The 12,436-nt window shown below is 31.0% G+C and overlaps 2 protein-coding genes across 2 annotated transcripts; both read right to left on the bottom strand.

Moving 5' to 3' along the window:
• Bm1229 (Uncharacterized protein) lies at positions 1–1,187 on the bottom strand (the record flags this gene model as incomplete). Its single annotated transcript, XM_043082356.1, has 2 exons — positions 1–94; positions 1,138–1,187. 2 exons carry the CDS (start codon positions 1,185–1,187, stop codon positions 1–3), a joined length of 144 nt encoding a protein of 47 aa, XP_042938290.1.
• Positions 1,188–1,315: 128 nt separating this feature from the next.
• Bm12253 (Exportin-like) lies at positions 1,316–12,418 on the bottom strand (the record flags this gene model as incomplete). The annotated part of the gene is made up of 24 exons (XM_043082355.1): positions 1,316–1,387; positions 1,715–1,807; positions 2,160–2,327; positions 2,474–2,626; positions 2,892–3,041; positions 3,350–3,564; positions 3,736–3,926; positions 4,710–4,798; positions 5,021–5,088; positions 5,552–5,699; positions 6,084–6,228; positions 6,616–6,831; positions 7,099–7,229; positions 7,405–7,570; positions 8,160–8,332; positions 8,580–8,711; positions 8,960–9,168; positions 9,461–9,587; positions 9,829–9,966; positions 10,969–11,034; positions 11,238–11,413; positions 11,695–11,785; positions 12,086–12,223; positions 12,401–12,418. The coding sequence occupies 24 exons, from the start codon at positions 12,416–12,418 to the stop codon at positions 1,316–1,318; spliced, it is 3,273 nt and encodes a 1,090-aa protein (XP_042938289.1).
• Positions 12,419–12,436: the final 18 nt, after the last annotated feature.

Here is a 12,436-nt window from a genome sequence, read left to right as displayed (position 1 = left end):
TCATTCACTGTATGGTGGCAAAAGATTTCGTAGAAAAGGCGTAGATCTAATATTGATGCAAGCGCATTGTGCCACCATCACAACCATCGTGAATCTTCAGAAATTTTCAGCAAAACTTTGAGCACTTACATATAGGATAAACAGAGATGAACATAATTGAATGAATGATGATAAAGCTAACAGTTTACCGCCCAAAGCGGTTCTTTAAAGAAAATAGAAATGAACAAAAAGCAAAGCGGAACCTAAACACACACAAAAATATTAACATATATTTTAGCTTCAACATTTCTGTCTAGCTTTAGGCTTCGATAATGGAAATTCATGCCTAAGATTAATCATTTGTTAGCACAATCAATTTACCACCGATAAGAGAAAATGGAAACTGTTGCAGATGATGAATTTGTACAAAATTAAGAAAATTTTACAGGAAATGAAATACTACTACAATTAAACATTGACAGATTTCAAGCAAATTTTTTTCCAATGTTCCTGGTGTAATATATTATTGTTTAACAGCAAAACGAATAAGTTCTGCGATGTAAATATGCATTTTAAAATAGTATGCATGTCACTTTTTCCTCAATAAAGGCAATTAATAAGTCAATTTTTTGGACATCATACTTCTACATCAAGGATAAGTTAACGAAAAAGTCTAAAATGTAATCAGTGTTGTGGACAACTACAAAGAGATAAACAGGATAAAAATATATGAATCCAAAATGCACATTCTAAAATAACCCGTACAAAGCAAACACTAAACACACTTTCTTTCGTTTACAAAAAAAAAGTCCGATATATGGTATTCAGCCATGAAAGCGAGGAATCAGAATGTATTTTCTGGACAGCCCCCAATACTGGAACTAAATTATAAACATTATTCAAGAAAAAAAAAAAAAAAAAATCCCAATTCATTGAAAGAATTTTAATTTGACAAAACAGAAGAATTTAATAAATTTGTTGGAAAAATAACTTGCAATATATGAGTACCCTTTAAAATACTGATATGCCTAAAAGACCATCTGGTGACAGAAATAATAGTAAGGCATTCAAAATTAATTCAGAAACTTATTTTTACAATTTCCATTGAATTTACTATAGAATTATGTCTACATGTCTACAAATAGAAACAATAATCACCCAACAGCATAATCATTTGATATGAGATATACGAGAAGCATAAACATCATGAAAGATATCCACTGAAACAGCACATATAAACGCATCATTGGAGCAACATCAACATCTCCATAACCACAAATAAGTTTAGCAACAATTCTCACTTATCAGCAGTGATAGAAAGGAATGATCGAAATTACTACGACATCATATCAGCAACTGGGACTGGTTGTACTGCTGACATAACGTCACCTTTGATTATTTCCTGGATCTGAATTTAAAAAATGGTTTTATATGATACAAATACACATCCTCTTTGATTTAATGTGAAAGAAAAAAATTAGAAAAAAATTAAGTAAACCAAAAGGTAAATCGAAATGACTATAGTGCAAAGTGATTTAAAAGAAAAAAACCAAATCATATTCATATCTGCAGATCTAAAAGTTAGAAATACCTAAAATGAAAAAAATGAGTGAGCAAAAATTCTTTGACAGAATCTCACTCAGCCAACTATCTCAATTCATTAAAAGATTCAGCCGAACAAAACCTAAATTGGTGACTTTGTTAGGTATTGCATTAGGTACATCTAGATACTTACCGTCTTTCGAAACATATTCATATTTTGTGTGAAAGTATCCTTGTTTCGAGTGCTAACATTTCTTTCAACACCGTCCATTAGAGATGTGAAGGCCTTAAAAAATGAAATCAGTAAATTTCGGTTTCCCAAAATAGAAGACAGACACAAAAATACTTACGTTTAAGAAGCATCGACGTCATAACAACACCGTCATCAGCATGTTAAGGTGATAGTTTGAAATGACAACAAAGACAATCAAATAGTCACAATTTGTATACATAAAATGTATTCTTGGTAAAATGTTGTTGGATGTTATCTCATTATTTCGCTAAACCATAATTAGATGTGTCTACTACATATACGCTAAGTATCTCATTCATTTTACAATGAATCCAACCCACGATCCATGTAAAATTGCTATGTTTCCGGATGATATCAAGAAATATTGCGAGAAAAAAAATTCAACCTCTTCAAATGCGGCACGTTTATCCTGCGGTTGATTCGCCAATAATTCCATTTTCCATTGCTGGAAGCACTCTTCTTGCAATAAAATCAAACCAAGTAATGGCCGTGACAGTGACCACTGACATTTGACATCCTCGAACAACGAGGCATTCAATATCGTGGATAACATCTTAAATACGCAAGTTTATAACAGTTTATGATAAAATTGATCGTAAGATCACTTAATAAGATTAAGTGCAGTATTTGTAAGAAATGGCATGAAAATGGCAAATATTCAGCAAATTTCAGCACTTTAATAAAATAAGGCCAATTAACCTGAGGTAGTAAAGATGGTTGAGCCTCAAGAGCACGTATACAATTTTCTCCTTCTGTCTCAGCGCCAACATGAGCTCTAGGTGGAGCTGCGCGTGTTAAACGACGATAAAGATAATTCAATATTAAATCCAGGGTTGAGCAAGACGCAGTCACCTGAAGTAAAGAATTTAAAACGAAACAAATCAAATAACCTAAAAACGATTCAAAACCAAATCAATCATAGGAAACAGATCTGTCTGCTTAATTCTGGGTTCTTCTGTTTGTGTTTCAGTTCATTTCTAGACCAAATTTTTGCAAAAATTCAAAAAAAAAAAAAAAAAAAAAAACTGATTAGAAAATCCCAGACAAATTTTTGACTGAAACAAAGTAATACGAAAATAAATAATAAATAATTTCTCGCAAAAAGGAAAAAACTTACAACAACAGCATCTAATGAAACAGTTGCCTGCTCGATATACCGCATTAGAACCGTGAATACTTCTGGTTTAATATTCGATAAAAAGCACATATTATCCTGTGCAATAGATTCCAATAACGCATGGAAATTCTGGATTATTTTCGAATAAGACTGGAAAAATAAGAGCAATGATTACGAGGGAAAATTCGCTTGAGAACAAAAGGGGTAATAAAAAGAATTAAACGTAAAAGCTCATGTTTCATAAATAATTTTGAAAAGTACTTTTAATGATAGTAAACTTCTTGAATATTTGTTCAATTTAAAAGTCGCAATCACTGAACTACTTTTAAAAAATTTCCAATTAAATCAAAACGAAATGATTTAGTATTAGGCATCTTTCAGAGTCGATAAACAACATTTATAGCCAAACATTGGATGCATAGACTAAAGTTGAATTTAGTATTTTCTATAAAACTTACGTAAAATTCCTCTTCTGGTATATACATGAGAAGTTTTACAAACATTGCTAAGGCATCTTGGAGGCATGTATCACCATATAATCGAAATACACCAAATGGAATATACGAACCACTTAAAGCCATTTTCAGTATAGCAAAAACAGTACCAATATTTTTATATCTTTGCTTATAGGCATTTTCAGGAACTACTTTAGGCAGTGCTAACATTCTAGTACCTAAAAAGATTATGGTAGATGGAATTATATTGTGAGCACTTATTTTAAAAATATCGCAAAAAATCATTAAAAAAAACCCGTGCAGTATTCTTCCATATCTAAGAGAAATAATTTTGGGTTTGCACTGAAAATTTTAATGAAAACTCTGTGCACAGCAAAACATTTACTAACCGTAGGTACAGATAATTTTTGATACTTCCCGAAACAGCAATACAGCACTACAAGAAGACATCTCAAACTGCAATCGCTGTTGACGATTTTGACATAATTCTACCAACAATTTCATTATTGGACTAACGACTTCCGTACAATCAGCCCAAACATCTACCGATCGAACCAAAATTGAAAATACATTTGGGTACCTAAAACAACCAAATCTCTGTATATCATATTTCCAACTCGTTTAAAAACTAAGAGAGGTCAATGGTGTAAAATAGGAAGCCAATCAAAGAACGTTTAACTTTAAATTAAAAAATGAACTTCTTTCGGGTCTGTTCTATCTGTACGATACTCAAACCTTTGTGCATTTGTAGCATGTATGTAGATACTTTATATCACACCATTCAAGCTTAATCGTAGCTAATTTTTCTTACTTTTGAAATTGTCCAAATATGATCCCAATATATTTTTATTTGTTTATAATAGCTAAGTTAACATTTAAAAGTTCTGAAATAAATAGCAATAGGTGACGAAAAATTCGAAAGTATGCACCATAAAAACGACGATTTGCTTGTCGATAATATTAATATTAAACCTTACTTTAACTTTTCATAAGTTGCGGTGCATACATAAGGAAGAAAAAAGAAAAAGATATTAGAAGATCAAAAAATATGTACAGTTATGTACAGTGGCGCAACGATAATCAAAACAGCGTCACTTAAGGAAGAAAGAGATTCATAAGTCGATCGATAACATATATGATTCAAATCTTTTCTCTTAATTTAAAGGATTACTAGGTACCGTGTTTCAGACTAAACACTAAAGCAAGTAATTCTGCTTGCATAAATCTCGCAACATTTTATACGATCAATTCAAACATCTGCGCAACTGCTTAAAACATTTCGCTGTAACTAATAAGCTGTCTATTTCTGCTATACTTTATCTATCACTCACTCAGAAATTAAAAATCATATTTTGAAACTTACATCCAGTCAAATAACATTGAAAAAACATATTTCGTATGACATGCTGTCGAGATTCCTCGAAGATCCCGACAAAGACCAACAACAGCACGCTACAAAATATCCCGAGAAAATCACAATGAACAAATATATTTAATTACATTTCAAAACACCACAGAGATGGGAGAATGTTTTAGGAACAATTCTTACGATACAAAATTAATCAATTTTACTCTGATTTCCAGAAGATTTGAACAAGTAAATAAATGGAGCAAAATTAAAGCAAAGGCTTTACTTCTTATTGGTAAGAAATTTGATATAAATTTAGTACAAACCTTAACACGTTCCTGATCAACGGTTGGTGCACTCATCGCAAAAACATCATAAATCTCTCGCACAGCATCTAAAATTTCATTTGAGATTAAATAATATCCACAATAAGGTTTGTCTGTACGGCATAACAATAAACTAATATCCGTGACTCGCGCTTAGCTATTCTCGAATATACAAGAAAATATCAAGATGTTAATTGAAATCTTTCAAACTGTTTCGTCCTTATTCAATTTTCTACAACGTAAGTAACCTGTGAATCATGTTGGAATAACAAATAGTGCACATTAAAGCGCTTCAACAAAAAATATTGGTGAAAAACTTGTTCACTTTGAAATGATTTTATTACTCTTGTATGCATATTAGATATTAAGTTATAATACTTAAATTCTGCTCAAAATTTTCACACCTTGAGACTTTCTGTGCTTGTCCTAAAATACATACCACTAATTCCAGCTATTAATAATCTCACAGAATAAAAGTTGATTCCAAAAATCATGCTTTTTTATAATGAAGTAAAAACAGCAGAAAGAAACCTGTCAAAGGTTGCATGAACGAATAGAAAGTCGCATCATTGTCATTTAAATCCAAACATAACAACCGCATCAACGAAGCATAAAATGTTGTTCGTGATCGCATTGTCATCAAATCAGCTTCCGAAGACAAAAACGAGAAATGCTCACACTGAAAATTAAAACGATTAGAAGCTGAGAAATAAAAAAAAAATTCCCGACCAAAACTTACATGACAAATCAAAATCACTTATCAGTTCAAAAATCAAATATAGAAATTGTATTTAGAATGGATTTACTGGTGTTAATCCTTAAACATTTGGACTGCTTAAAAATGATGATTGTAAATTTAAAGCTGCTTTTTATATTCTGTCACCAACATTAAATCTTAATAGTTTGTATACGAAATACTGATATATCATTTCATTTATTCACATTTCACCCAACTAACAGATCTGACCAAGATTTATATATAGAAAACCTACCTTTTGATATCTTTTATTCGATGTTATCAAAATAATCAAAAAAAAAAAAAAAAAAAAAACATAACACATACCGAATGATTATTTAATAGTAATTGTATGTCAGGTAATCGCATCAAACGACGACCAGCTGAAAAACCTAGTGAAAGTTCGTTAAGAAGCACTAAACTGTCCTCTACCAGCTTCTCCTCTGCTCCCCAATATTTCAGATTCGTGATACTGAAACATTATTTCATTACTCATTCATCATTGATAGTTGTTGTTTAATATTTAATATATTTAAATGAAATAAAATGCCAATAAATATGCTGAAATGAAATAAAGTATCGAACCTTTAAACCATGGAAAACCTAACTGGGAATTGAACCAAGTGGTTTGAATGAGTTCCCTTCATAGAACGGAGAGAAGGGACAGCACAGGATCATGTCGAAAATGAAACTGCACCAATGTCGACAAAGATTTACAAAAAATTAACTAAGAACTGCAAATTACCCATTCCCGTATGCAAAATCACAATACGACTTACATGAATATAATGAAAACCAAAGTGAAGAGTCCCACTCAAATTACGTTACTCAAACTATTCAGATATAGAAAAAAACTTACATTTTACGAGCGTATATAGTAATTATAGCTGTTTCATCTTGCAAGCCAAGATTCTTCTCAAGCTGGTCATATACTTTGCTAATTTTCTGGATTTGATCACTAACATAAATTTTTCGAAACTGATCTAACATATAGAGATAAGCTACTTCAAGCTTAAAGTTCCCAGGCATTCCAGCTGAAAGTCGGGAATCCGACAATTCCATAAGTTTCAATACCCTGAAGATTTTATAAGAGAAAAAGTCAAAAATACTGGTCAGGAACAAAGTTTTATTTTAGTTGCTAAGTATACTTCACTAAAGAAAATACTTATATCGTAAAGATCAAGGATATCGTTTATTTTTTGTTTTTGTATAAGGATGAAATCCGTTAGTCATTGGAAAGCTTCAAATTTTTGCTCAAGTAACGAAAAATACAAAAATTACATTGGAAATTACCAAAGAAAAAACAAAAAAAAAAACAAAAACAAAATGCAAAGATACTAACCTGCAAATCAGGTTTCCATCAACAACATCATGTTCTTCACAGTTACTGTATGATGCTCGACCCTGTATTGCTGCACCAATTATCGTTACTAACCATGTCAAACAAGCTACTGATTCACGTGCTTCAGCCGACTGAAAGTAAGCACATTTAATTTCAAGCTCTGCAAAACTCATAACCATATAACATCAAAAAATCAAATTTGCTGTTTGTAATTTAAATTCTAACTAAAACCACAGATTTGTAAAAAACTAAAATTCCTATAAATTTGCTATGGAACAAGTTTCATAATAATTTTGAAGATCATACCGGTGGATTACTGCCTGAACGTTCATATATCGTATAATCATGATCAAATAGGCGTACAATCAACTCTGCTGATTTTTCATATTCACAACGACAAATAATAGCAATCTGCTCCATAACCTGTTGAATAGCACCTTGATCGTCTAACGGATCGTCACCTATATCTCCCCTATAAATATTCAAAAGTATGAAGGAGTGTACAAATTTGAAAATGATATAGCACTAAAAACTGTCTTACAGCAAATCTTTTAAAATTAAAATAGAAATTTATTAACAACTTTAATGTCAGAAATTTCACCAAAATCTTCCTTTAAAAAATTAAAAGCATAAAAAATAAATCAGAAAGTAGTAAAGCCCAAAAGTGGGCGATATATACACTTTCTATATTTCACAAACTTTGCTTGCACTATTTTAATATGTTTTACATGTTTTACTTGCCATTTCTCTTTTAAAAACCGTAGTTATCTCAAGCGCATCTCTTCATGCATGACCTTTTGAATCAAACCGCGTTATCCAGTTTCAAATCCCACTATTTACTCCTCCCTACTCCTAAGTGATCCTAATCTTTTTTTTAAAAAATGAGTATAGTGAAATGAGGATACTTCATTCAATACTGTCCTGATCAATTCGAACTAAGTCAATCCTTTTATAAACTTTACGTTACACCACGTTATAAACTGATATGTACGAAGACAATATGAAGAATTATATATCATATCTACTTGCTAAAAATGCTTTGCTCGTAAAGATGAATAGACCTTGCAACAGCTCGCGCATATTGTAAACGACTTTCTACGTAAGTAGCAGTAATTTTGGGACAGTATAAATTCAATAGATGTGGATCCGCAGCTTTCACGTACGGTACCGATGAAACCATACGTTGCCAAAACGATAATAAGTAGTAAGTGCTATTTGCCGAAAATTCGTAAGCCTATAATGAAAGTTTAACATGAACTCTCGAAGCTCACCGAACTCGTATTTTTCATCAAAATAGAAAAAATATTTAAATTTGCTCGATTTTCCGGCAGCGACAATGGCTTAGCATGATGACCTCAGGTTGATATTTCCGAAGAGATTTACAAAGTACACAGTCGAACCATCCTATTTAATTTGTACCAAGCAATCAGTGGCTCAAATTTGATATAATTTTGTTCAAAAACTTAATCCCTAAAACCTACCCGCAAACTCTGCTCAGTGAAATCCGCCAAAAGGGCAATAACTGTGGAATATTCTTCAACTTTCATCAACTCAATCAATTGATAATTCCCTTTCAAGCGCGATACAATACGGCAAAATTCATGGAAACTCTCCTGAAAATATAAACATTCAAAGGGTCAAACTTTACAAAGCGAGAAACAAATCAGAAAATTAAAATAACTAAGACGACATATGCAAACGATTTAAATCTCCAATATGTAAACCAGACATTAACAAAGGTATATGATTTTTTCAATGATAAGAAAACTAAGATCACATAAAATATAATGCCTATGTAGAACCAAATATATTTCAATCTATTACAGTTACAATTAAAGTACACAACATTCCTTGGTAATACCTGTTGCCGAAGCTTATCCGGCTGTTCCATGATTGCTTTAACACCTTTGACGATGTGTGTCAAATATGTTTGTCGTTCTGGATTTGAAAATAGTGTTCGTCGAAGAGAGCTCAATTGAACAATATTTTGCAATACACGTGTCGTCAATTCGATAGGTAATTCATTGTACAAACGAAAGAACATCGTTATTAATTCTCCATCAGTAAATGCTGAAGCAACGAATGTCTCTCTTTCTATTTCGCCACATTTCATTCAATACATTTTTTTAAAATAAACAGATAATCAGAAAAAAAGATACCAAACTACTAATCAGGATAAATTTAGATGGTAAATCAGATAAAGACATAATAGATCAAGTATGAATATGCTTGATAATCATATATTATATTGAAAGCATTAAATAAAAGATTAATTAACCGCAATCTTAACTGAGTAAAGGAGGTTAAAAATAAAAGTTCCCATTGAATATTTTTCTTTATGCCAAATAATGCGGAAACTAACCTAGCCTCCACAGAGTTGGTACTTGAACAGTTGCATTATCATCATTTGTTTCATCTGCTAAGCTTCCGATAAAATCAAAAGAAAGGCAATTTAAAGAAAGCTGTAACAAACTGCTCACCGCTGATAGCTAAAAAGAAAAAAAAATCCATCAAAGTGACCTGATAATTATAAAATTCGATTTTCTCGTGATCCCAAATTAAGATTAAATGGCAAGTTATTTTGTTACAGATGAAACTAAGAAAACAATACAAATCATCGACTCTTCATTTTCAGCTCAATCAATTGACCTCTCAGTTTATTTGAAGCTTCCGAAAATATGTCTCTATGTGTTATGATAAACTATAAAAATTAAATCATTTTTAACATACTTCTCTTTCGCTTATTCTACCACCACTCACAGTTTTTCGAAGCATTGATGTTGATAATTCAAATATGTCGAATAAATATCCATCACGGAAACTTGATGCCGTCTTCCGCTGCTTCGTGATGGTTTCAAAACCCACGGCCTAAAAATGTTAAAGTGTGCATATAAAAAAATTACTTTTTACCATAATAAATATTTAAAAGATTATGTTATGGCATTTTACTAAATTTGCACTAAACATTAAAACCCCTAATAATATTCAGTTATCAAACGCACAGTAATACGATAGCAAAGGTACGATCACATGGAAGCAACTACATTACATGATCTCTAGAAAAAACTTCAAAAACTCCATTCTAGTCGCTTCACATATAAGGAAAGATTAATTAGACTTTGCAGTTAAATGAAAAGAAAAAAAATTTAATGTTGAGAAATGGAGTCGTAAAAATCCAAAAAAAAAAAAATCCCTATAAAATTTACAAAAAAAAAAAAAAAAAAATGATTACTTATTACTTGTAGGAAACTCTTCAGGAGAGAAACAGTTTCCTAAGCCCCTTTACCCGCACTTAAAATCATGTAACTTAGGTTTTAAGAAAAAATTTATAATCACTGAATATACTTTTAGCTGTGTGAAAAAACCTGTTCTTAAGGACTCTGTTAGAATATAAATTAAAATGCTGATAAATGGATTGTAGTGTCTTGTAATATACCTCAAAATGCAGTAATAGATGCATTAAGTAGTATATATGCTTATAAGGAACTTAGTATATATAAAATGCTATCTACTTTTTGAATTACCGCAATATTTAGTATAGAATAAAAGTCCTCAAAAAGGTCATTAAAAAATCATAACATTTTTTATGAAAAATATCTTAGATAAAAATAAAGAGTGCACAAAGGTCTTTTCATCATAGTCCCTTTTGTCTTTCATAATCCTTTCAAAAGTTCCACATCATAGTCCGTTTCAAAAGATCAGATATAGACACATCACCAAAAGTCGTAATTAGAAAATTCCGATGTTTTATGTCTTTCGGCTCTTCTCATTATCATATAATTTAAAATTATATCGTTCATAAAGTCAAAAATATTAGTTAAAAGCAAAATTTCTTGAAACAATTTGCGATGAAACGTCATGAAAACTCACGGAATTGACATCTGATACTAATACTGCCAACAACTGCACCGCTAGTGGGCCTTTATCTGAATTCTTCTGAAAGAACAGATCTAACATTATTTTTAAAAAAAGACATACAAATAAGAATTAAACAGCTTTATTAACGCGTACTGTACTTCCAATAGTTGCAGTATTCATTTCCTTCTCAATTAAAAGCACTCAGATTTTCTCTAACAGAGAGAAATAGGAAAATTAAAATCCTTTAATTATTATATGATAAAAAATGAGATTATGTTTACTTCTGCAAGTTTAATAATTGTAGAAACTGGTTCACGGAATGGAAAAGTTTGACTGTCCATATCATAATCATGCCATCCAAGCTTTGTTATTCTGGCAAATAGCTGATACAGCGAAGAAAGTACAAATGGTGGCAATGCTGCGGATCGCTCATCCAAATAATGAAGCAGGTAAGTATCTAAAATTATAAATCACTGTGAAATAACTAACATTAGAAGTGTAAAGCATTTTCTTTAGTTTGAAAAAAGGTTAAATTACAACATTCGTCGATCATCTGTAAAAAATCCAGCTTGAATCTAGTTGAAGTTCTATTCATAAAATTTTATAAAAGACTTTCTTCGCTTTTTATTTTGTTTTGATTGGTCATATATTCATTGCCGCTCTTCGAAAACATTGATAACCTTAGATTACAGTATCTTGATACAATAAAATCTTGAAATCATCTAATTGAAAACTTACTTAATTCTAATCGTTGCTGCAAAGACACGCCAATTTTTGAACTAAGTAATTTCATCAGTGTATTGCTGGCAACCATATGAGCGAATGGTGCCTGAAATAACAGACTTAAAATCTAAAAACCTTGTGGAAATTTATAACAGAAAAGTAAAACTAAGAAAGAAATAAATGACACACTAATACAGTGATACGATACATAAAATTACAGTCTTTATTCACATGTAAATAGAATAACTCACTACAAAAAAAGGTTTACTCAAAGTCGTAGAATTTGATAGTAAAAAAAAAAAAAAAACTCGAGATATCGGAGAAAGACTGACAGTTATACTTTCAAATAATTTTGTTACAATTCTGCCTCATTAATTTACTTTAAAATTGAAATAAAATAACATACAGTTCCGCTTTGAAGGAGTAACATACATCGTCTCAAGCAATCAGGCGATGACGTCAGTTCAGCTAAATTTTGTTCTGCTTGAAGTCTTCTCGTACCGTCAATGCTTTCATATAATACTTTACATAAATTGTCAAGTGCCTATAAATATCTATTTTGATCAATTAAATTAATATTTCATCTTGAAAAATGAATAGAACCTTCATTTTCTTAAAAGTATTTCATTTTTTTTTCCTTAAAAATATTTAAACATAAACAATTTATAAGCAGTAAACTGAATTCATCAGTTTTACGAAATTTAATAAGCAACAAAGATACCCGTATTTCAGTGTCCATCGTGCCGTGTCGTGGCAA

Source organism: Brugia malayi, assembly GCF_000002995.4.
Source record: "Brugia malayi strain FR3 genome assembly, contig: Bm_v4_Chr4_scaffold_001, whole genome shotgun sequence".
Lineage (NCBI taxonomy): Eukaryota > Metazoa > Nematoda > Chromadorea > Rhabditida > Onchocercidae > Brugia > Brugia malayi.
Note: the sequence above shows the minus strand (reverse complement) of the source record. Positions and strands in the feature narration are given on the sequence as shown.